At 41.5% G+C, this 26,239-nt stretch overlaps 1 protein-coding gene across 1 annotated transcript; it reads right to left on the bottom strand.

Annotated features, from left to right (window-relative positions):
* Positions 1-1,024: 1,024 nt before the first annotated feature.
* LOC138638367 (carboxypeptidase B-like) lies at positions 1,025-22,608 on the bottom strand. The gene is made up of 11 exons (XM_069727600.1): positions 22,538-22,608; positions 22,373-22,448; positions 12,294-12,418; positions 11,416-11,512; positions 11,213-11,314; positions 10,025-10,126; positions 8,101-8,211; positions 7,918-8,008; positions 6,802-7,004; positions 5,239-5,323; positions 1,025-2,838 (listed from the first exon to the last, which is right to left on the bottom strand). Exons 1-11 carry the CDS (start codon positions 22,600-22,602, stop codon positions 2,654-2,656), a joined length of 1,242 nt encoding a protein of 413 aa, XP_069583701.1. The 5' UTR covers positions 22,603-22,608; the 3' UTR covers positions 1,025-2,653.
* Positions 22,609-26,239: the final 3,631 nt, after the last annotated feature.

Genomic DNA, 26,239 nt, shown 5'->3' with positions numbered 1-26,239 from the left:
ATTGATAGATCGGGCGATTCTGAGCGCGGCGATACCAAATATGCGTAGATTTGATATTTTTTTTATTGATTTATTTTGATTGGGGCGAAAGGGGGGTGATTTAAACTTTTATGTTTTTTTTATTTTTTTCACATTTTTTTAAACTTTTTTTTTTAACTTTAGCCATGCTTCAATAGCCTCCATGGGAGGCTAGAAGCAGGCACAGCACGATCGGCTCTGCTACATAGCAGCGATCTGCTGATCGCTGCTATGTAGCGGAATTGCACGTGTGCTGTGAGCGCCGACCACAGGGGGGCGCTCACAGCGACGGGCAATCAGTAACCATAGAGGTCTCTAGGACCTCTATGGTTACAATGGAGACACATCGCCGACCCCTGATCATGTGACGGGGTCGGCGATGACGTCAGTAGTTTGACAGCGGCATTTAACTAGTTAATAGGTGCGGGCAGATCGCGATTCTGCCCGCACCTATTACGGGCACATGTCAGCTGTTCAAAATAGCTGACATGTCCCGGCTTTGGTGCGGGCTCACCGCGGAGCCCTGCATCAAAGCAGGGGAGCCGGCATCGGACGGTATAGTACGTCCGATGCCAGTAAGGGGTTAAATCTCTGACATCACAATACATTAACCATGCACCTTGGTGCTTATAAGGTTTTATGCATAATAAAACACTTTTTTCTATACACAAATTATAGCCTTTTCTTATTAAGGGAGAAGAACATACTAACTGTCACTGTCATACTCTTGCAACCTGTAAAGAAATCACTGTGAGAAGGGCAGTGGTGATCTGTGTTCTTTGCCTATTGTTAACGGTAGAACTTATGTTATCCATCCATATCTTTATAATAGAGACGTGACTATTCAATATCTCGGTGATGATATTGAGACACCAATTGAGAAGTGATCACTAACAGAACAGTAAGCTGGAGTGAAAACTGCAATATTTCAGGACTAAATATTAAATATTTTAGGATAAAATTTAGGATTTGACATATAAAAATGTAAAAGAATTGACTAAAAAGTATAATAAATACAGACTTTATTATTGACATGCTGTTCATTTTCTAACAATATATTCCCTATAAACATAATAATTTTAATAAAGAAATTACTAAAAGTAGAAAATTAAATATGCTTTTCTTTTTGTCGGATACTTTAAAGGGAACCTGTCAGCAGGATAGTCGACCCCCAATTAAAGGCATTAGTGTAAAGCTCCTTTAATGCTTATTAAATTTACACCTTACTTGTAGTAAATAATTGGGGTATTTTTGAGAAGTTCATCCTTGATCTTTTAATCACAATCTTCCCCGCATGCCACCACCCTCTGGTCGTTGATTGACAGCTCACTCTTCTACCAGTGACCTGTCTTCCTTGTGCAGGTGCTGTCATTGCTGTTGAGTTTGTTTAATCAGAAATGGCAATGCATGAGCAATAAGCTTCTACTGGCTTTGTGTGATCAATTGACTGGCTTACGCAATATCATTAGTATGCAACCTTTAATAAGATGCCACCATGTGAAATATCTGCAATCTTACAAACACCACAATCACCCATCAGTGGTATTATTGAAAATTGGAACCACAGTAAAATCAGCCATGAAGGAAGAGACAGACCGAGACACATAGTGAGGTTATGCTAACATGCAAACAATTGCTGGTCCTCTGCCTCATCCAGCCTCTTTTTTTCTGCCACTTACTTTAGTCAATCTGCAGAATTTAAATCTGCATCAGAGTGTAAGATCAGTGTTTCTTCCACTGTGTCGGTGTTTTGAAGGCTGCAGACGATCAATCAAGTGACATTGTTTATATCAGGTAAATAGCGGGAAGCATTAGACATAAATGTAGATACACTAATTAGCCATAATACTTGCTCTTTTATTCAATACAGGTGTGATTTATTTATACTCATTTGTTTCTCATATCCATCTTTACTTTATTGTATTTTAAAGAGGACCCGCTAAAAATTGAGTTAAATACCTTGTAAAAAGCCCTGAGTTCCCCTAAATCTGCAGCACTTTTCTGTTCTGCGCTGCAGCATTCCATTGCAGAGATAATCACATTTCTTTCTGCTGGAACACAGTATGTGAAATCTCTGCTTGCAGTCCAACTAGGCATGTCTTTTCTCTGGAAGTATATGCTTTCACTCCTCCCAGAAACTGCCAAGCTGTGATAATAGTCTAACAGTCTCAGACGTTGACTAGCTGTGATTAACAGCATTTGAGAGGGAGGGATGAAAGTGCATGACCCCCAGAGAATGTTTTAATAAAATGCTCAGGAAAGCTACAAGGAGAGATTTCACATACGGTGCTCCAAAATAAATAAATGTAAATATCATATCTCTGCAACTGAGTAACAGAGCACAAAATGGAAAACAATGGCAGAATCAGGAGAGGACAAGGATTTTTGCAAGGTTTGTAACTCAATTTTTTTGAGCAACTGAAAGGTCCTTTTTAAAATTAAATGACATAAAATACAATTGCGTCTCAATTGACATTTATTAATTTTTACTTTTATTTATAAGTCGTTTGCATTCATTTTTCCAATTGGTAATTAAAACCAAGAAAGTCAAAAAGAATTACTACGATGATATTTAATACAAATAGATAAAGGATGATCTTCTTTTAGTGGTTTATAGTCCAATAGTAGGTTTCAGTTAGGCGTTGTTTAGGACGTGATTGGCAATGTATTTCACAGCCAGCAAAGTTTCTTCACAAGTAGGCTTTATCTGAGATTCTGGGAGAGTAAAGCCATATCTTCCAGTGTCACGCAGCTCAAATGTGAAAGAATACTTTACACCGGTGTCGTAAGCCCAATCGTCAGAGCCTCCAGCAGCCAGGTCTGCAATCCAAAGAGTACAAAATTATTTAAAAGCATATACCATGATAGTGGAGCTAACGGGAAGGAGTTGCTTGCTTTAGAAAAGTTTAGAGAGTTCCAAATAAATGCCCAAAAGCCTATTTTGTAATGATCACATAATCCTCCGCCAAAAACCACTGTCCTTTAGCTTCTTACGTAGTGGCAGGGCATGCGGTTGAGGAAGTCTATGGCTCTTCCAGGAAACCTGGGTGAGGTGTAAGGAATCTGGGAAAGATGGATATTTCTAGCAAAGCATAATTTGCTAAGGGCTTTATTAATTCTTGTTTATAGGCCTGTCTTTTTATGGAATGATAAGCAACATTTGTATCGATGTCTGTCCTTCACCTTGAAGCCTGAGTTCTTCTGTAAGGGCTCATGCAGATGACTGTCATTTAGGTCCTAGTCCGATCTATAAAAACCTCGGATTCAACTTGGATCAGTGTTATTCAATGAGGCAATGCCCATGTCTGATTTTTTTTTCGTTGAACCTAGTGGGCCAAAGAAAAATTTTAGCAGACACGATTTGCCTCTGATAATAACATGGCACTCGCCCATTCATGTCTAAAAGTGGACCAGGCTCAGATGTCATCTGAGTATAGTCCAATTTTCTCGGACAGATTGAATGGGGAAAATGGAGAAACTTTTTTTATTCACTTCCTTTGAGGGAAATGGATCCCACTCTGATCAAACTTTGGTCAAACTGTGATTAGCATAAACGGACTATTTTTCTTTAATGGAGAATATGTTGTCGTCTGCACCTGCCCCAAACCTTGGCCAGTTTAGGTACAGGGCTGATTCATTACTGGATTTAGGAAGGTTTGCAGTGCTTGATATTTAGGTAGAAGGACAAGTGTCTGAAGGGACAGAAGGCGGCTGTTCAAGAGAGTCTTGCTGAGAACTGCTAGTTCCTTGTTATAATACAACTTTTAGATTTTTTTGGTGGTTGGTAATAGGTCATATGTATAGTCTGGGAAGCTGATGTGCAGTTAGTGCTCAGCTCAACAGGTTTGCTTCATATTTTTTGCACCAACAATAAAAAAACAGTATAAACTCTGAGCAGAACTTCTGTATCTCAAAAAACAAACGCAATAGTGTAGGACTTTAGCAGCGCCTCACTGATAGTAGCTGCCTGTGGTGCATTGCGACCATCTCCCCTGATGAACCCCACTTGGACTAACAAATTAAGGGGGGAAACGAGTTGGGTTGGGATACCAGCCCCTTTGAGATAAATGTTTATCTATCTTGCCTGCAATAATTCGTGCCATTCCTTACATGAAGGACTCATCGTGTTTTTTGGGCTGGGACAGGATGACACTGTACTCCTGAATCACATAATCTTTATATTTGATTATCTGTCAGTTGACCATCTTCTCCGTGTTGAGGTGTGTTATATAAGAAGCTTATTTGAAAATATATCTATATAATCTAAGTGTTTCTCTAATTGGGGACTATACACGCCCCCCCCCCCCCCCCACACACACACACACACCTCTCTTATTTTCATCACATTAGGATATTAGTTATAACAGAAAGATTGACCAAGACATATTTATTGCCTTAGAAGGCTCATGACAGATTATAGTTGTGTGGTCATTTTGCATGTCTCTAAAACGCTGAGCTCTGTTGTCTGCACAGCTCAGTATTTGTCAGGCACCAAGAAACAAATAACAGAGAGACAAATAAGTTGATTTTGCACTATAGCAATTTATCGGGTGTTTGGTGGTTGCTTTGTTAAGGAGTCCTGGTGAGGGTCCTTGAGGATCAGTCAACGTAAAGCTGGGGCGCCACTTCGCTACACAGGGTGCCAACCTCCGCTGATAGGAATGGTTACCTTCAGGGATAGGCACAATCCATTTTCCCTAGATCTTTCCTATTATTGTCAATTTTGGAATTTATTGTGCCCTTGTTGCATATCCCGGAGGATAACTTTCACGGGATCATTTCCTCAAGACCCTGTACCGATACTGTTTATAAGAAAAGTTCATTTTTAAAGTGTTTTTATTTTGACACTTGGTTTTCTCCAGAATTTCTGTATCATTGTCTTACTGCATTGATCAAATTTTGTGTACCGCTACGTAGCTACCCTTCCACACTAGGTAAATTATGGATTTCCAGATGAAGGAGAGGACACTGAGTGCGTTACCCAGGGGTGCTTGACCAGTTTAATTTTTAGGGTGTTAATATTTGAAGTGGCAGCTCTAATGTAATAAATAAGTGTACTAATTTATGTATCACACAAGCTTACATATTGTCTAGGCCCTTGTCCAACATTGCAAAACAATTGAGAAGATCCAAATGGTCTATAAGATTGGAAATGTTGTAATATAAACTAAAAATGGAGTGTTGATGAATTTGGAATATCTGATCAAAGCAATGACTCACAGATTGTAGTTCCACCAGGACCATAAGTGTATTTGGTTCCGTAAAGCGCGGTCAATGCGGAAACTGCTCCTTTGGCAACATTGTTCTGCAATAGAAATAGGCACATATAATATGTGTTACACAGTTTCATTTGTGGGTATTATTAGGAAACACACTCCCTGCCCCTAGAACTGAAGGTAAATGTCTGACAGGTGCCAAATTAAAATGAACCATTTAGGATTACTTGTTTATTTGAAGACAGTTACTGTATTATGGAATAGTGGATTACATAAAAACACGGCAAAGAAGAAAATAAATAATTTACACAAAGGAAAATCAAAACATTATCATTTGCTCTCATTTATGTTTTCAAAAGGTAAAGAAATGCCAATTTCAGAGGAAAAAAAATCGCTGTCAGAGTGTACATTGGTATACTACTTATGTACAGTCCTAATCACTAAGATAGCAAAAATCAGAACATTATACTAGGTAGAACGTTTGTATTTGTAATGTCATATCTGTCTAAACATTTGCTTTACTGATATTCTATTTCTTGTATGACCTGGCGGACAGGTGTTTAAGATTATATTGTATTTCCAAGTACATACAGCATTGCTATATAACTAGTCTATTTGTTAGGCTGAGCCAAGTATTGGTGGTAGTTGTCTACCCCTAAGACTACTGTTGGTGTTGACCAGAACACATGATGTATGGTTATTTCAACTTATGAGTATACAACTCCTCCATACTACCTTTAAGAGGTTCCACCACGATCTTAGGACTGTATGTAAATGAAGGCTAAGGGTCTATTCAGCTTGGAGAGGTCCAGGACATTTATCTGTAGCCCAATTCATCTTTTCTTGCTTGAAGTGGCTGACATCTCTGCCTTTACAAATCTTGCGGCAGTATTACAGTGAATTGGTGTATGCACATTGGGAACTCGTTGCATGCAAATGTCTCAATGTTTTTCTGCACATGTTCCCAATTTGAATTGGTAAAAGACCTTTGTGCATCAACTTTGACTTTTGTCAGTGTCATCAAATACTGCGCTACCTTCTCCGCTCCACTCCTCTTCTCAGTGATGTCACTACTCTGCAGACTTTCCAAATTGTGCTGTGCTCTATGTGACCCAGAAATGGTTTTTACCATGTAAGCCTTTGGAGCATCAGAACGATGCCCCATAGCTTACATTGTAAAAGATATATCCTGCTGACACAGAGCGCAGTGTGATCTGTATAGTCTGAAGAGCAGTGACATCATTCAGAAGACGAGAGGAATAGCCCTGGTTTCTAGAGAAGGCGACGGTAGGTAGGTGAGTATATTAGCACATTAGCACTACAGTACATACACATACTGTATACACAGATTTAGGGCTTCTTTAAATCTATCCATACTTTCATCCATTACAAAGTCATGGCAGCAAGTTCTATAACTTTACAATTTTGACAGTAAAATTATTTTTTTGCTTTTTAGAAGAAAACTGCACTACCTTTAAAAGTTGACCCCAAAATTGATATGAGAAACCCAATTTCTCTGCAGAAGATTTTTACATATACTAAAGATGAAAATCAGTGTCCTACTCACCAGTTCCGTATGATCTTTGGCAAGAGAATAGCTGTAGGAATAGGGGAAAAGCAACATCTGGGAATAAGAATGGATGGTCACGTAAGCCTTGATAGAGGAAAGGTTCGAGCGGATGAAGTTGGCAAGGGCTTTGCTTTCAATCTCAGATTCAGGACTAGCACCACAATATGTGTCATCACAGGCTCTTGAAGAAGCTCCAACAGCTTAAAAAGGAAAACAAAAACACTTTATAAGATATAAATGCCCTATATTTAGGCAGCATGTCTGCAAATGACATTTAGTTTGATATTTTGCAGTGTGGGAAAAAACAGTGTTATTACTGAGTGATCTTATTCTTTAGTGTTGTAGAGTGAAGATTTTTGTTTCTCGTACACTTTTTGGATCTTTCCTCCTGACTAGATGGCATCACTGCAAAGTCAGGAATAGTTCACAAATAATACTACATGTTACCAGAGGACTGTGTCTTATAAGACACTTCTTAAAGGGAACTTGTCACTAAACTACTACCACAATCGCAATCATGATATTCCTTTCTTTTACCTCTCTGTAAGTGATGAAGTAAAAAAACATGCTAATTATTACGAGAAGAATGATACATTGAGCCTAGGTGCATTTGTACTTTATCAGCAAACTGAGCATGCGCCAGACACATCAAAGTTCGGACACTCAGCATTCTAGGGCATGCGCAGTGCACTATCGAAGTCTAGGAAGGTAATTTGGGCTTCACAGAGAAAGCCACGGAGGCTTTAAAGCTAGATGTAAAAGAAAGGAAACACATGAATGTGGCGTATTGTGAGAAATCTATGTAACAGGTCCGTTTAATGGAAAAGAAAAGTACTAAGAAAGCTATACTTAAGGGTACATTTGGAAATCTTAAAGAACCAACTTCTATGTCCTAAAGACTAGAGCCTTGATTATTGTAGATCTTGATACCGAAGTTCTGTTCGCTTGTCCACTGCTCTCAAGGCATAGAAGGAATATCCATTGATTTCAATAGACACCTTATTACACTAGGTGATGCTCAGCAGCAAAATGTCCACTGCAACATTTTAGCAGGGTACTGCTATATGTGTATAAAATAGAAGACCTCTTCACAAAAGGAAAAACTGCACTTACTGCACCATCCAGCATTAAAATTTCTGTTGGGATCAGTTCCAATGCAGGAACTATTTTTGTTAACCGAGCGAGTCTTTCTCCACATACGGTTCTATAGAGAACAATTCCAAATATATTACAATTCCGGCAGATTACAGTGACTCAAAGTTAGTTCTATTCTTATGGGCTTAGTTAGTTACTTACTGAGGACCAGGTGTACACATAGCCATCAACATTCATGACTGGAAGGACGTAGAAATCCAGATTGTTAAGGAGGTTGGTCACTTGTGAGTTGACACCATAAGATTCAACAGCCTATAACGAAAATTAAATAGGGGTTGTCCACTTTATATTTATTTGAATAGATGAGCTGGAAACTTGATGTTGTGGCACTTTTGGCTCCACCACCAAAGAAATGTCAACTTGTTACTCTATTCTCCAAAGTACATTTGATGGAGGAGCATGCAATCACACCTGTACATCAACCTTTTCCTACTGAAAAACAGCTTTTCTACATGTGCTCTTCAATAACTGCCATTTTAAGAATGAAAAAGATGTGCAGTCTGTGAGGAAGGCTGCACTAACAAGCCGGATTAGCTTCAAGGATATGGTCAAGGTGACAATTATCCTTTACATTTTATAACCATCTGGGTTAATCAGCGGTGGTCCCACTGAACAATATGTCACCCTTTGTTTGGATAGCTAATAACTTGTTTTCACTTGAGAACTCCTTAAAGAAACATGACAATGAGGTGTTATGAATGATTTAGGTATATATGCACTAAAACTAGAGGTACTACAGTGACCCTACTGTATGTATCTAATGTCAACACACAAAATGATTACTGAGATCATCATGAATGCTAAAATAGTAGTGAGCGTGACCATCTCAATTGTCCTTTGCTCCTATATGTAGTGTGACTGAAGATACTACATTTACTAATGTATAAACTTGTGATGTTGGTAATGCGGCTGATTTATATGGAATTTGCAAAGGCATTTGATTCTGTATCATTTAGCAGTCTTATACTGAAGCTACAGAAGAAAGCACTGGGAAAACTATATGGAGATGGATAAGGAATTGGCTAAATGTCAGGAATCAAAGAGTTGTCAAAAATTGTACGTTCTCTAAATGGGATATATTCAGCGGTGAGGACCGAGGGGATCTGTTAGGACCGATTCTTTTTCATCTCTTTATGACCTTGTACTGTAGATGAGATTGAGAGTAAAGTGTCAAACTATGTAGGATATTAAAAACTGACCTTGACATTACAATATTACAAAACGATCTGGATAAGATGACTGAATGGGCAAACATTTGGCAAATGAGATTTAATGTAGATAAATGTAAAGTAATGCACCTGGGACAGAGTAATCCTATTGCTGCATACACATTAAATGGGAGTATACTCGGGACTACAGAGCAGGAGAAGGCATTCTGGTTACAAGTAAGCTGAACAGCAGTACTCAATGTCAAGCAGCAACCACAAAAGCAAACAAAATTTTAGGATGTATAAAAAGAGAGATAAAATCTTGCGATCCCAAGGTATTGCTAGCCCTTTATAACTCAATGGTGAAACCACATCTAGAATATGGGATCCAGTTTTGGGATCCATATTTTTAAAAGGATATTCAGAAGTTAGTCAATTCAAAGGCAGGCAACTAGATTATTACAATAGATGGCAGGCCTCTCATATGATGAGCAGTTGAAAAAGATGGACTTGTTTAGCTTAGAAAAAAGACGCCTCAGGGGAGATCTCATTTATATGTATAAAGACTGTATATTTGTGGTTAGTACAAAGGACTGGCACATGTCTTATTCCTTCCAAAGACAATACTATGATTGGGGGGCACTCATTATGGGTGGAAGAAAGGTGATTCCGGCAGCTAAGTAGGAAAGTGTTCTTTACAGTTAGAGCAGTCAGACTGTGGAATAACTGACCATAAGAGGTAGTAATGGCAGACACATGGCAGACACACAGCTTTTAAAAAAGGGCTAGACGATTTCCTCAGTACACAATTAACGTGTCAATTTAGTGACAAAATGTATAATTGGTGGAGGAAGATTGATCTTGATGGACCTTGATCTTTTTTCAAGCTGTGTAACTATGTAACTATGATCACTTACGTCCTTCACAAACCACTGGCAGAAAGCAGGGGAGACCCATTCTCTTGCATGAAATCCACAGTCAATGAAGATTGCTTTCTTGTTTGATCCACTCTTTCCGACCTTTAGGGATAGAATGAAACAGATTTGACCACCACCATATAGAGGAAATGTAAGTGGTTACATGTAGGCCTAGATAATCATTACATTTAAGTAGAGCTGTATCTGATTGTATGAATGTACTGTATGTGATTCTTTCATCTACCATTATTTTGTATTAGGGGTGATGCTGAATTCTCCCAGGGTTTGGTTAAAACGGTAGATGGAGCAGAGCACGGTGCAGGACTCTAGCCTTTATGGCACCCAGAGGTAAATATTTTATCATCAAGGGTGCTCCAATGACAAAAGAATTGGGAAAAACTACTTGATGTGTATGGGAAGGACATCTTTCATCAGTGGACCATGGAGAAGAAAAACATAGGGTTGTGATAACACAATTGCAGAGATATGTCTACAGATGAAGCCTTTCTTAAACTAGCTCATGAGAAAGATGTCATGATTCAGAAACTTAACTCCTAACACAATTCTTGCCATTGAATTTGTACAGTTAGTTGTCGACTTACAATAATTTTTTGCATCTAGATATCTGTCATTTTAAGAAAGAGTATATATGTATGTAGATATACACAAACCAATATCTCTGGTACAATATTATCAAGTCATATGTTTTATTGTGTTATGAGGTAAGTGTTAAAAATAGCAGTATCTTGTCCCATTTTATGTATACATGCAGTAACTATGACAGATGTCTAATGATAGTGGCTCAATATCCAATGGAATATATAGATTTAGGTAAAACAAATAAAGTGGCACTCTTGATCCATAAAACATAATATATTTACTAAATCTAAATAAAGAAAATAATCAGCAAGGGAGCAAGAGAGCTGTATATGACAGTCATTTAACATACAGAGAGGCTTCATCAGGTCATGATGACCAGTAGAAGCATCTTCGCATGGTAAATGGCCATCATCTACATGCATCCTGTTTGCCTGGACATATATTGCATTTGTCTACGATAAGATGAGCATAATTATGTCCATTTCAGCTATATGGTGAGTCCTTTTCATTGTTGTACCCCTGGTGTTTTGATTGTGCCACCCGATCTTTTTTGTCTCACATTAGGCTATATTGATAGAAGTATCTTACCTTCAGCAAGTAAAGAGGTCGACCCTCATATGAGCTTCCAATTTGAGAACGGGACACCAGACCTGGGTTCTGAGCAGCAATGTTGGCAGACCAAGCATTGATCTGTAGAGAAAACACTGGTTAGTTTATTTTTACAGTGTATTTGTAGATGTAATTAGACATATAATTGGCTATTTCATTTTTATGTTGTGAGAGTTTCTTACTGTATCAAGATCATTGTACTTCTCATAGCTGTGCACAGCACGAATGTTGCTATCACGCTGCTTTACTAGGGCCTCCTCGAGGTCATCAATCATGATTCTAAGAGAAAAGGAAAATATAGATTTAGTTCAGTAAATTCTCAGGAGTTAATCCCATAATAAATTTAAAGGGCTAGTCCACTACTCAGACAACCCCTTCTCATTTGCTGTATCCCTCCTTATATATTGCCGTTCCAGCGATATATGCTCCTGATCACGTGAAACCTGCAGCTAATCAGCGGCTGCTTCATTCTCAATTGCTTTGGTCATAACTGGCATCCTGTAGAATGTAAGCCCGCAAGGGCAGGGTCCTCTTCCCTCTGTATCAGTCTGTTATTGTTCGTTTTATTTACTGTGATATTTGTATTTTGATGTAACCCCTTCTCATGTACAGCACCATGGAATTAATGGTGCTCTATAAATAAATAATAATAATAATTTGGAAGACGTCAGAAAGCAGAAGCAGCTCACACTGCTTCTGGATGTCAGTTTTGTCCTAAAGAAGTGACAGTGAATTGGCCACTAATTGTCTGCAGGTCTTACGTGATATAGAAACATCACAGGAACCCGGAAAGAGTCAGTACCGTCACTGGAACAGCACAAGAAGCGGAGGTAAATACAAGGCTGTTTTAAAAGGGAGAATGTAGGGAATGTAGAGATTGAGGAGGCGTTTTCTGAGTAGTGGACAACACCTTTAAATAATACATTTCACCTTCTATCTTAGATTGGGAAATTTGGAATATTAAAAGGCTATTGATTTACATAAAACATCTCACTCAGTTTATTGTGTATTATCAATCAAAGAAATCTGAGACAGTGTTAACTCAGACAACTCAACTTACTCAAAGGGAATTTTACTTTGTTGAAGGAGAGCCTGAACATCAAAGGCCACTTGACTTTCAGCTCGGAAGTCAACATGTTTGCCTGGTTCTACAAGATCGATAGTGTCTGGAACCCAGAAGTCAAGCTGGAATAGAAAAAATAAGATAATTCATATACATCTGCAAAGTTTATTTGGCATAGATTTAAATGTTAATTTATACTATATGGTACCATAAAATATACAATTTATTGTGATGATACATGTTGAATATTATGCTAAGATGCTGACAACCAGTGCAGCCATTCTACATTGTTATGTTTTGTCTTTTTCCTGTGTTATATATGCTTTGTTTGGTTTGCTATATGGGTTTGTAGCATCTATTTGTACATACTCTGTTCTTGATGTCCACTTGTTAAGTTTTTCTAGTACTTACTGGCATCACCACTGAGGCTGTGCAGTGTTCACTTGGCACTATGGCACATCTTTGATCTAATAATGTAAGACATTGCACTCCCCTGCTTCAACAGCAGTAAAGCTTTGGAGGTTGCCTACTAGCCTTAATTTAGAGAATAGGAGAGATAACAACCTATCTCACCACTGCAGACAATTTCTGGTGGCATTGGATCTCTGCAGTTGTCATGTGCCATTACGGTATTGTCATTGCACAAGTACGCGGGGAACATATTTCCCTGGGTTAAGGTCTCTTCTCAATGTGATCATACTCTATTGTGCCCATGCTGATCTCTGTGCATTAACACCACAATCCACTAGAGCAAGCTTCTTTCACTCACATTAAATGTGAAGACTGTAGCCATGACTGCTGCAGTAGGTGACACCCCCTCCGGATGTTGATTCCCGGAGACAAGTAATTAAAGTGTGTCTAACGCCAGTCTGTGATTGCTATTTTCATTTAAGAAAATAGAAAATAGTTGGCAGTCACAAACAGATGATTTTTTTCAAAAGAACACATCAAAAATGCATATTTTTTTGCCTTATTGCCATCTGAAATGACCTTACATTCTAGAAAAGGTCTCCTCTGAAGTTCCAGTTCGAGGCATCCCTGCTTACAGAGTGGGATCCCGCAACCCTCCGCAGCCTTTCTTCCTGTGAAAATGCAAGATCTTGTGTGTTTTCACAAAATCTCATGCTTTAAATAAATCAGTGCAACCACATCTTTTTGTTAGCTGTTAAAGGGTTTTCCAGTGTTTTATTAAAAGTCTGCAGTCACTTTATTTGACTGCAGACTTCTGGATCATCATGGTGTGTTCACCGCACCCTGTTCGGATTTTCCAATGTCAGCAGCGAGATAAATATGCATACTTCCTGTCACATTCAGACTAGACGTATGTGGCCTCCAACCAACTTTTATGATGTGTTATGTCTATCCTGTGTCATAACATACAACTCTTGCAATTTCTTCTAGGTTTCCTAAATTATTATACACCATGTTAAGTGTTGATGGCATGCTACATACCAAAAGGCGCTATTGGATTCTATCATGCAGCATGGAATAGATGTGACTACAACTGAGTGAAACCCCTGCACCCCTTATAATTACTTTCTGAGGACATTTGCTTGTTCTCAATGCAACCTGTAGTGTAATTTAACCCCTTCATGACCCAGCCTATTTTGACCTTAAAGACCTTGCCGTTTTTTGCAATTCTGACCAGTGTCCCTTTATGAGGTAATAACTCAGGAACGCTTCAACGGATCCTAGCGGTTCTGAGATTGTTTTTTCGTGACATATTGGGCTTCATGTTAGTGGTAAATTTAGGTCAATAAATTCTGCGTTTATTTGTGATAAAAACGGAAATTTGGCGAAAATTTTGAAAATTTCGCAATTTTCACATTTTGAATTTTTATTCTGTTAAACCAGAGAGATATGTGACACAAAATAGTTAATAAATAACATTTTTCACATGTTTACTTTACATCAGCACAATTTTGGAAGCAAAATTTTTTTTTGTTAGGAAGTTATAAGGGTTAAAATTTGACCAGCGATTTGTCATTTTTACAACGAAATTTACAAAACCATTTTTTTTAGGGACCACCTCACATTTGAAGTCAGTTTGAGGGGTCTATATGGCTGAAAATACCCAAAAGTGACACCATTCTAAAAACTGCACCCCTCAAGGTACTCAAAACCACATTCAAGAAGTTTATTAACCCTTCAGGTGCTTCACAGCAGCAGAAGCAACATGGAAGGAAAAAATGAACATTTAACTTTTTAGTCACAAAAAATATCTTTTAGCAACAATTTTTTTATTTTCCCAATGGTAAAAGGAGAAACTGAACCACGAAAGTTGTTGTCCAATTTGTCCTGAGTACGCTGATACCTCATATGTGGGGGTAAACCACTGTTTGGGCGCACGGCAGGGCTTGGAAGGGAAGGAGCGCCATTTGACTTTTTGAATCAAAAATTGGCTCCACTCTTTAGCGGACACCATGTCACGTTTGGAGAGCCCCCGTGTGCCTAAAAATTGGAGCTCCCCCACAAGTGACCCCATTTTGGAAACTAGACGCCCCAAGGAACTTATCTAGATGAGGATCTGTTTATACCAAGGAAGGTGACGGGCACAAGGGGGCATTCTTTGCGTCTGGAGGAGAGAAGGTTTTTCCACCAACATAGAAGAGGATTCTTTACTGTTAGGGCAGTGAGAATCTGAAATTGCTTGCCTGAGGAGGTGGTGATGGCGAACTCAGTCGAGGGGTTCAAGAGAGGCCTGGATGTCTTCCTGGAGCAGAACAATATTGTATCATACAATTAGGTTCTGTAGAAGGACGTAGATCTGGGGATTTATTATGATGGAATATAGGCTGAACTGGATGGACAAATGTCTTTTTTCGGCCTTACTAACTATGTTACTATGTTACTATGTATATGTTAGATGCATAGTGAGCACTTTGAACCTCCAGGTGCTTCACAAATTGATCCGTAAAAATGAAAAAGTACTTTTTTTCACAAAAAAATTCTTTTAGCCTCAATTTTTTCATTTTCACATGGGCAACAGGATAAAATGGATCCTAAAATGTGTTGGGCAATTTCTCCTGAGTACACCAATACCTCACATGTGTAGGTAAACCACTGTTTGGGCACATGGTAAGGCTCGGAAGGGAAGGAGCGCCATTTGACTTTTTGAATGAAAAATTATTTCCATCGTTAGCGGACACCATGTCGCGTTTGGATAGCTCCTGTGTGCCTAAACATTGGCGCTCCCCCACAAGTGACCCCATTTTGGAAACTAGACCCCCCAAGGAACTTATTTAGATGCCTAGTGAGCACTTTAAACCCTCAGGTGCTTCACAAATTGATCTGTAAAAATGAAAAAGTACTTTTTTTCACAAAAAAAATTCTTTTCGCCTCAATTTTTTCATTTTTACATGGGCAGTAGGATAAAATGGATCATAAAATTTGTTGGGCAATTTCTCCCGAGTACGTCGATACCTCATATGTGGGGGTAAACCACTGTTTGGGCACTCGGCAGGGCTCGGAAGGGAAGGCGCGCCATTTGACTTTTTGAATGGAAAATTAGCTCCAATTGTTAGCGGACACCATGTCGCGTTTGGAGAGCCCCTGTGTGCCTAAACATTGGAGCTCCCCCACAAGTGACCCCATTTTGGAAACTAGACCCCCCAAGGAACTTATCTAGATGCATATTGAGCACTTTAAACCCCCAGGTGCTTCACAGAAGTTTATAACGCAGAGCCATGAAAATAAAAAAAAAAAAATATTTTCTCAAAAATGATCTTTTAGCCTGCAATTTTTTATTTTCCCAAGGGTAACAGGAGAAATTTGACCCCAAAAGTTGTTGTCCAGTTTCTCCTGAGTACGCTGATACCCCATATGTGGGGGTAAATCACTGTTTGGGCACATGCCGGGGCTCGGAAGTGAAGTAGTGACGTTTTGAAATGCAGACTTTGATGGAATGCTCTGTGGGCGTCACGTTGCGTTTGCAGAGCCCCTGATGTGGCTTAACAGTAGAAACCCCCCACAAGTGACCCCATTTTGGAAACTAGACCCCCAAAGGAACTTATCTAGATGTGTGGTGAGCACTTTGAACCCCCAAGTGCTTCATAGAAGTTTATAATGCAGAGCCATGAAAATAATAAATACGTTTTCTTTCCTCAAAAATAATTATTTAGCCCAGAATTTTTTATTTTCCCAAGGGTTACAGAAGAAATTGGACCCCAAAAGTTGTTGTCCAGTTTCTCCTGAGTATGCTGATACCCCATATGTGGGGGTAAACCACTGTTTGGGCACATGCCGAGGCTCGGAATTGAAGTAGTGACGTTTTGAAATGCAGACTTTGATGGAATGCTCTGTGGGCATCACGTTGCGTTTGCAGAGCCCCTGATGTGGCTTAACAGTAGAAACCCCCCACAAGTGACCCCATTTTGGAAACTAGACCCCCAAAGGAACTTATCTAGATGTGTGGTGAGCACTTTGAACCCCCAAGCGCTTCATAGAAGTTTATAATGCAGAGCCGTGAAAATAATAAATCATTTTTCTTTCCTCAAAAATAATTATTTAGCCTAGAATTTTTTAATTTTCCCAAGGGTAACAGGAGAAATTTGACCCCAATATTTGTTGTCCAGTTTCTCCTGAGTACGGTGATACCCCATATGTGGGGGTAAACTACTGTTTGGGCACATGCCGGGGCTTGGAATTGAAGTAGTGACGTTTTGAAATGCAGACTTTGATGGAATGCTCTGCGGGCGTCACGTTGCGTTTGCAGAGCCCCTGATGTGCCTAAACAGTAGAAACACCCCACAAGTGACCCGATTTTGGAAACTAGACCCCGAAAGGAACTTATCTAGATGTGTGGTGAGCACTTTGAACCCCCAAGTGCTTCATAGAAGTTTATAATGCAGAGCCGTGAAAATAATAAATACGTTTTCTTTCCTCAAAAATAATTATTTAGCCCAGAATTTTTTATTTTCCCAAGGGTTACAGGAGAAATTGGACCCCAAAAGTTGTTGTCCAGTTTCTCCTGAGTACGCTGATACCCCATGAGTGGGGGTAAACCACTGTTTGGGCACACGTCAGGGCTTGGAAGTGAGGGAGCACCATTTGACTTTTTGAATACGAGATTGGCTGGAATCAATGGTGGCGCCATGTTGCGTTTGGAGACCCCTGATGTGCCTAAACAGTAGTAACCCCTCAATTCTAACTCCAACACTAACCCCCCCACACCCCTAATCCCAACTGTAGCCATAACCCTAATCACAACCCTAACCACAACCCTAATTCCAACCCTAACCCTAAGGCTATGTGCCCACGTTGCGGATTCGTGTGAGATATTTCCGCACCATTTTTGAAAAATCCGCGGGTAAAAGGCACGGTGTTTTACCTGCGGATTTTCCGCGGATTTCCAGTGTTTTTTGTGCGGATTTCACCTGCGGATTCCTATTGAGGAACAGGTGTAAAACGCTGCGGAATCCGCACAAAGAATTGACATGCTGCGGAAAATACAACGCAGCGTTTCCGCGTGGTATTTTCCGCACCATGGGCACAGCGGATTTGGTTTTTCATATGTTTACATGGTACTGTAAACCTGATGGAACACTGCTGCGAATCCGCAGCGGCCAATCCGCAGCCAAATCTGCACAGTGTGCACATAGCCTAATTCTTAAGGTATGTGCACACGCTGCGGAAAACGCTGCGGATCCGCAGCAGTTTCCCATGAGTTTACAGTTCAATGTAAACCTACGGGAAACAAAAATCGCTGTACACATGCTGCGGAAAAACTGCACGGAAATGCAGCGGTTTACATTCCGCAGCATGTCACTTCTTTGTGTGGATTCCGCAGCGGTTTTACAACTGCTCCAATAGAAAATCGCAGTTGTAAAACCGCAGTGAAATGCACAGAAAAAAACGCGGTAAATCCGCCATAAATCCGCAGCGGTTTAGCACTGTGGATTTATCAAATCCGCAGCGGAAAAATCCGCAGAGGTCCAGAATACGTGTGCACATACCGAAACCCTAACCCTATTCTAACCCTAACCCTACCCCTACCCCTAACCCTAGCCCTAACCCTAGCCCTAACCCTAACCCTAACCCTACCCCTAGCCCTAACCCTAGCCCTAACCCTACCCCTAACCCTACCCCTAACCCTACCCCTAACCCTAACCCTAACCCTACCCCTAACCCTAACCCTACCCCTAACCCTACCCCTAACCCTACCCCTAACCCTACCCCTAACCCTAACCCTACCCCTAACCCTAACCCTATTCTAACATTAGTGGTAAAAAAAAAATCTTTATTTTTTTATTGTCCCTACCTATGGGGGTGACAAAGGGGGGGGGGTCATTTATTATTTTTTTATTTTGATCACTGAGATAGATTATATCTCAGTGATCAAAATGCACTTTGGTACGAATCTGCCGGCCGGCAGATTCGGCGGGCGCACTGCGCATGCACCCGCCATTTTGGAAGATGGCGGCGCCCAGGGAGAAGACGGACGGGACCCCGGCTGGATCGGTAGATATGATGGGGTGGGGGGGGACCACGGGGGGGGGATCGGAGCACGGGGGGGGGGGGAATCGGAGCGCGGGAGGGGTGGAACGGAGCACGGGGGGCGTGGAACGGAGCACGGGGGGGCTGGAATGGAGCACGGGGGGGTGGAACGGAGCACCGGGGGGTGGATCGGAGTGCAGGGGGGGTGATTGGAGCACGGGGGGGTGATTGGAGCACGGGGGAGCGGACAAGAGCACGGGGGGGAGCGGAGCACTGGACGGAGGGGAGCCGGAGCAGTGTACCGGCCAGATCGGGGGGCTGGGGGGGCGATCGGTGGGGTGGGGTGGGGGCACATTAGTATTTCCAGCCATGGCCGATGATATTTCAGCATCGGCCATGGCTGGATTGTAATATTTCACCCGTTATAATAGGTGAAATATTACAAATCGCTCTGATTGGCAGTTTCACTTTCAACAGCCAATCAGAGCGATCGTAGCCACGAGGGGGTGAAGCCACCCCCCCTGGGCTAAACTACCACTCCCCCTGTCCCTGCAGATCGGGTGAAATGGGAGTTAACCCTTTCACCCGGCCTGCAGGGACGCGATCTTTCCATGACGCCACATAGGCGTCATGGGTCGGATTGGCACCGACTTTCATGACGCCTACGTGGCGTCATGGGTCGGGAAGGGGTTAAAGAAGAGTAGACCTAGACACTACTCATCACTAGTGGAAGTCTAAACTAAGAAATATTCAGGAGTCTTCAGACTTGAAATTATTACTTCTGTTAGTGAATTATGAAGTATTACCATTGTATTAATTATGAAAAGGAATAAAGTTAGTAAAGTAGTGCAATCTATGTCTAATGTGCATAGATCTGGGAGCACGACAGAGGGTGTTCATTGGTGTTCTCTTCGTCTTTCTGGGTCAGTGACTTACTCCTACATTGAGATAATTAAGAACTGCCTTTTAGACATTGTCTGTACTTCTTTTATACCTAGCTAAAATTAAATATATATAGACCACTAAAATATGTCAGAAAGTGTTAATTATATGGGGTGAATGGAAACAGTCAAACCCAATGCATGACTTCAATGTTCCTTGGTGTTTGTTGTTTCTGATGTACAAGGACGGACATGCTTGAAGTTTGATTTAGATTACAGATGAAAGGGAAATTCATTATACAATGAAAGCATGAAGGCTAAAATAATAGAGTTCATTCGTAAAAGTAAAATTCAGCTTGATATTGGCAAACATCCAACTGTTAAAGGGAATACATTAAAAGTACCAGGGTAATCCTTGACACTGATCTCTGATTCAAACCACATATCCAAGCCCTTTCCACTTCCTGCCGCCTTCAGCTCAAAAATATTTCACGCATCCGTACATTCCTAAACCAAGAATCTGCAAACACCCTAATCCATGCCCTCATCATCTCCTGCCTCGAATAACTGTAACCTCCTGCTCTGTGGCCTCCCTTCTAACATTCTCGCACCCCTCCAATCTATTCTAAACTCTGCTGCCCGACTAATCCACCTGCCCACCGCTATTCCCCGGCCTCTCCCCTCTGTCAATCCCTTCACTGGCTCCCCATTACCCAGAGACTCCAGTACAAAAGCCTAACCATGACATACAAAGCCATCCACAACCTGTCTCCTTCATACATCTGTGACCTCATCTCCCGGTACTTTCCTGCACTCAACCTCCGATCCTCACAAGATCTCCTTCTCTACTCCCCTCTTATCTCCTCTTCCCACAATCGCATACAAGATTTCTCTCGCACATCACCCCTACTCTGGAACTCTCTACCACAACACATCAGACTTTCACCTACCATCGAAACCTACAAAAAGAACCTGAAGACCCACCTCTTCCGACAAGCCTGAAACCTGCAGTAACCACCGATCAACCAAAACACTGCACGACCAGCTCTACCCGCGCCTACTGTATCGTCACCCATCCCTTGTAGATTGTGAGCCCTCAGGGCAGGGTCCTCTCTCCTCCTGTACCAGTTGTGACCTGTATTGTTTAAGATTATTGTACTTGTTTTTATTATATATACCCCTCCTCTCATGTAAAGCGCCATGGAATAAATGGTGCTATAATAATAAATAATAATAATAATATACAATTATATACATACACACAGGTAAAACCTGGGTAAGATCTTCTCTACTTCTAAATCTTTGGAGGCATGGAAAGTTCTCGCTTTGGAGAATGGAGTCTTATTGGCAAGGGTCCATGAAAAAACATTAAAATATTAGCTCTTTTCAGGAAGAAGAAAACTATCTTGAGATTGTTAGCTCGTAGGGACAGACACACTGTAAGTCAATGTCTGACTTGTAGAAAAGCCTTGGATCATGATTAGGAAGGAATGTTAGCTAACATAAACCTACAACTCATTAGTGTAAGGGCAAGGTTTGGGTAGCTGAATGAGATGCTCTCGATCAAAAGTTAAAACTGTTTTTCTATTTGTATCACTGAGTCTGTTCTGCAGGACTAAGGTGATGGGTATAGTAGGTAAAGTGGCACCTGAAGTGACATTGAGAAGTTGAGGAGTTGAAGTACATTTTTAGACTACAAAATGAATAAATAAATTATTTGACTTAAAATTTCTTTATTAAATGGCTGAACGAGATAATAACTCTGTAGTTGACCAGGGAACAACATGCACTTTCCTTTATTGCTACAGGAGACTAATAAATTACTGATCATCCATCTTAGAGATATTGCACTGAACTTTAGGAAATGAGAAAACTGGCATTGCATTATGAATCCTGCCTTGGGAAACAAAGGTACCTGTCCTATCCCTGCTGGTCTGCACTGTGTAAACCTATAACTCTTTTCTTAAATGAGGCTATGTTTTGCACCATAATGATTTGAGCTTTGAAGAACAACAGTGGTCCCAAAAAATGTATACACACTTCATAAGTGTTTATCTATACCCTAAAACCTGAATTGAATTATGGCAGCCATATGTACCATTACTGTATGTGGTCTCTAAAGATGTATATAGTCATGTTATTATTAAATCTCCAATGTGGTCATCAGTGGAGTCAATGAAATTGAAATGTCAGTGGACACCGTTACTAAAGTTGTTCGTGCAGTCATTTGCCTGAATCGGAAGTGTCTGGATGTTAATGGTGACCACTTTGAGCACCCAATATGATTACAGAAATCAAACATGACTTACAGCTTTCCATTTTTGTCTATATCTAGGAATAGTTTTGATATAAAGTTTTTATACAGATTTTTTATGTTGGAATATGTATACATTTTTTTGGACTACACTGTTTTGTCATGCGTACAGTTCAGCCCATCTATCTATTTTAACTCTTTGTACACTATTCATCTAGGTCTAAATTGAGATGATGTCTATAGATATCCTGAGATACTCTCAAGTTGCGCCTATAGGTATGGACAGCTATGATCAAACAATTTTTTGGCAGTCCTTTTAATTTACCCATGAGTGGTAAATCTGATCTTATCACAAAGGTAAGGTTAGAGATCATGAAGAAAACACAAATTAATTATGATGCAATTTAGAGAAATTTGCAGAAGTGTGCGTATTGTAGCCCCAACAATATACTGGATGGAGCAATGAACACGATACACCAAACATTTCCTATTTGAGATGAACATACCTTAGCATAATTAGCTAATGTTCTGATGAATTCAACATCCTTGTAGCTTTGTGGAGTTACCCGGAAAACTTTTTCCCTGTAAGTAAAAGGTAATAAATGTTAATGTTAAAACCCTTCTCCATATTTTATTATGTAAACATAGCCCATGTTAAACATGGAACTTACCCTTGAAAGCCTCTGGGTTCAGCGGACACGGCCGCAATGCTCACAAGGATGAGTATGGTCCACATGGTGATGAAAGTAATGGTATTCAGCTTGGTTACCCATTTATATACACTGCCCAGACTGTTTATCTAGGTCATGATTTGCAGAGAGAAGTTTCACGCCCATTGGTCTGTCTCACGCATGATTGATTATAGCACTGGCCTTGTTGTATTTACCCAATACCTTGTTTTTGAGCACCTGTGTATTAATATTTCATGGCCACGGTGTGGAAATTCAAATGGAAAATCCATTGGACAGAAAATGCACACTGTTTTTTAGCTTTCCTGAAATTGAGGATAGGTTTCTGAAAACAAAATTTGAAATCTTTCATTCATGAATGTTTATTATAGAGCAGCTCTTCGGTTTACTTTTCTTAGTAAAACATACAAAGACTTTTACCACATGTTTAGTGTATGTTAAAATGGGAAATTTGGATTGTTTTGCGCAATAATTTTTTTTTTTAGCTAAATTTGCATATAGTTAGCTTTGTAAGGCAGATATACCCTACAAAAATCTAATCTTTCCGCCAGGTTCACAAGAGCATATAAATATTGTCAGAGTATCATCTAGAAAACTCAGATGATTGTTTTCTTACTTGGAATTCCATCTGTTTTTTATGCAGCATTTATTAATAATTTACAAGACCATTTACAGTTTCCTATGTTACAGAATCACAATGTATCAGTACAAAATGATGCTGTACTGTGGCTCCTTATAGCATCCAATTTTGCTATGAGCACCCATAGACATCAATGGGTGAATTTCATTCATTGCACTGAAGACCCTGTGCATACTGTGATTGTTGCACATGAATTTTTGGTCAGTGAAAAAAATTCCTCATCTGCACTGTGCGTTTGAATAACATTTATCCTGATGCTGTCCTTTTCTTTATGGCTAGCACTTGCTATTCTAATCAATGCTCCTGTTCTGTTTAATAAAATCTGTTAATTTGGATGTTCAGTGCACCATTGGTACTGATGGGCGAACCCGAACGATAAAGGTCAGGTCCATACCGAACACCTAGTGTCCATACGCTGACTTTTCCAGAAAGTTTGTGTTAGGAGTCGAGTTTCCTCTGCTGCACAGGGGGAATCTCGATCCGTGTCTACTGCGGTCTCCCATTCGGTATCAGCCGCAGTGGGCTCTGCTCAGCGGAGACGTCGCTCCCAGCGTCTCGCTGGGGCTGATTCGGTGCATAGGGTCACTACTGCCTTTTCTGGCTTTCCTATGGTACCCTGCACTGATCTGCGGCGAGTGAGCCTCTCTGGGACTAAGTCCTTGTTTACTCACACTGAGCATGCCCAGGGCAGGGTCTCCCATTGGAGGTCGAGGGCCACATGTTCGGTCACATGCTCAGGTGCTGCAGTACATTCCATTGGTCCTTCTGGAAGGTTCTGAAAGGGCAAAACATGCTCAGGTACTGCTGCACTTTCCATTGGTCCTTCTGGAAGGTCCTGAAAGGGCAAAAACTTCAGTAGCAGCTTCCTGTGCTGCAACTATATAAACTGCGCATGACCGCACGGCCATGCGCTAGTATTGTCTTATGTTATGTGCTTTGCGCCAGTGTGGTCACATGTATGTGTGTTCAGGGACCCGGCTGAAATAAGCCCCTAGAATGCTGGCTCCTCCGGCGAGGAGATTGAGTCTGAGTGTATTCAGGGACCCGGCTGAAATAAGCCCCTAGAATGCTGGCTCCTCCGGCGAGGAGTTTTGTGTGTTTGTGTGACCACTGACTGCTCTCTGTTTGGGCAGTTAGCCTGTGCCTCTGTGGAGTCTAACAGGGCACAGTGCTTTCCTTTCACGGCTACTCAGTGAATTAACTGAGTTAGTCTATACCGCCATATAGCTCCGCCATTTGCTAGCAGCAGGTACTCCTGCACGGTGGACCCCGGGCTGCGAACGCACCAATATCAATAAACATCTCTATTTACTCGGTGCGTTCCGCTAGCCCTAACAGAATACTAGCGCCAGGGTCTGGCTAGTAAATGGCGGACATTCAGCAATCTTTGCGGTATATCCAGCAGCTGGAGGGTAGGTTGGCGGCTCTCGAGAGCTCAACCTCAGCTGTGGATGTTACCGCAGTTGCTGTACAGGCTGCTAGCGTGGCTGCAGCAACCTTGTCCACTGCCACCCCTGTTCCGACGTTATCTCGCCTCCCGCTGCCAGAAAAATTTTCTGGAAATAGCAAAACTTGTAGGGGATTCGTGAGTCAGTGCTCTCTTCACCTCGAGCTCCTGGCTGCACGTTTTCCTACAGAGCGGGCTAAGGTGGGATTTATTGTGTCTCTTTTGTCAGACAGGGCGTTGGAGTGGGCTACGCCGCTGTGGGAGCGTGGTGATCATGTGGTGCAGAGTGCTCCATTGTTCCTGAGCACTCTGAAAAAGGTCTTTTTAGGACCTCAAGTCACCCATGACACAGCGCTCCAACTACTGGCATTAACTCAGGGTGAGTCCTTGGTCAGCCATTTTTCCGTCCGCTTCCGTACTTTAGCTTCCGAGCTGGAGTGGTCGGATAAAGCCCTTATCCCCATATTTTGGAGGGGCCTGGCTGACCACATTAAGGACGCTCTGGCCACTAGGGAGATTCCTGCCACACTGGAGGAGTTAATAACTTTCTCTACTCGTATTGACCTCCGTTTTAACGAGCGGAGGTTGGAGCGAGCCCAGTGTAGGCAGAGGTTTTGGCTGGCTCCCACCTTTGCCAAACCCTTGGAATCTCCAGTCCAGGCATCCGAGTCACATGAGGCCTTAGAGGTGACACGAGCGGGATCCAAGTCTCAGTCTGCCCGTGCACATAAGGTCCGTCATGTTTGCCAGCAGTCAGGACACCTTGCCTCCAAGGGTCCTCAGCGGTCGGGGAAACGTCAGCGTCTAGTGGCAGTTGGAGGAGGTACACTAGACACGGCGACGTTTGCCTCAAAATTGTCCTTCAAGGGGACAATTACCATAGGCCCATCCACTCTTATGGTCGAGCTATGCGTGGATTCTGGGGCAGAGGGTAACTTTATGTCTTCCGCTTTTGCCCAGCGTCACGCAATACCCTTGGTGATGCTCGCCAAGCCAGTAACCGTTCGAGTGGTAAATGGGTCAACACTACCTTCACAGATTACCCACCAAACCATTCCTTTCACGCTATCTGTGTCTCCATCACATCAGGAGATAATCTCCCTATTAGTCATTCCTGAGGGAATTGATGAGGTCCTGTTGGGGATACCATGGCTTCGCTACCATTCTCCTCATATTGAATGGTCCTCTGGGAGAATTTTGGGATGGAGTAAATCCTGCGAGGGTAGATGTCTGAGGGAGTGCGTTCAGGTTGCTACTACACAGGTACCCGCAGATCTTTCCTCTCTCCCCAAGCCCTATTGGCCCTATGCAGACGTGTTCTCCAAAAGAGCTGCGGAGACCCTTCCGCCTCACCGCCCCTATGACTGTCCTATTGACCTCTTGCCTGGTGCTGAGCCTCCCCGGGGTCGAGTCTATCCGTTATCTCTCCCGGAGACGGAGGCAATGTCCCAGTACATCCAAGAGAATCTGGCAAGAGGATTCATTAGCAAGTCAGTGTCACCGGCAGGGGCAGGGTTCTTCTTCGTACAAAAGAAGACTGGAGACTTACGTCCATGCATAGACTACAGGGGTCTTAACGCCATCACCGTTAAGAACA

The sequence above is a fragment of the Ranitomeya imitator genome, chromosome 5, assembly GCF_032444005.1.
Source record: "Ranitomeya imitator isolate aRanImi1 chromosome 5, aRanImi1.pri, whole genome shotgun sequence".
NCBI classification, from domain to species: domain Eukaryota; kingdom Metazoa; phylum Chordata; class Amphibia; order Anura; family Dendrobatidae; genus Ranitomeya; species Ranitomeya imitator.
The sequence above is the reverse complement of the archived record's forward strand: the minus strand, read 5'-3'. Positions and strand labels throughout refer to the sequence as shown.

What these genes read in the sequence shown, in the direction of transcription:
- LOC138638367 (XM_069727600.1), bottom strand. Translation starts at nt 22,602, where the DNA reads ATGTGGACCATACTCATCCTTGTGAGCATTGCGGCCGTGTCCGCTGAA. An exon ending in GACCTCTTTACTTGCTGAAG is followed by an intron (nt 10,127 to 11,212) that starts GTAAGATACTTC and finishes CTATCCCTAAAG; the next exon opens with GTCGGAAAGAGTGGATCAAA. An exon ending in TTTTAATGCTGGATGGTGCA is followed by an intron (nt 7,005 to 7,917) that starts GTAAGTGCAGTT and finishes TTCCTTTTTAAG; the next exon opens with CTGTTGGAGCTTCTTCAAGA.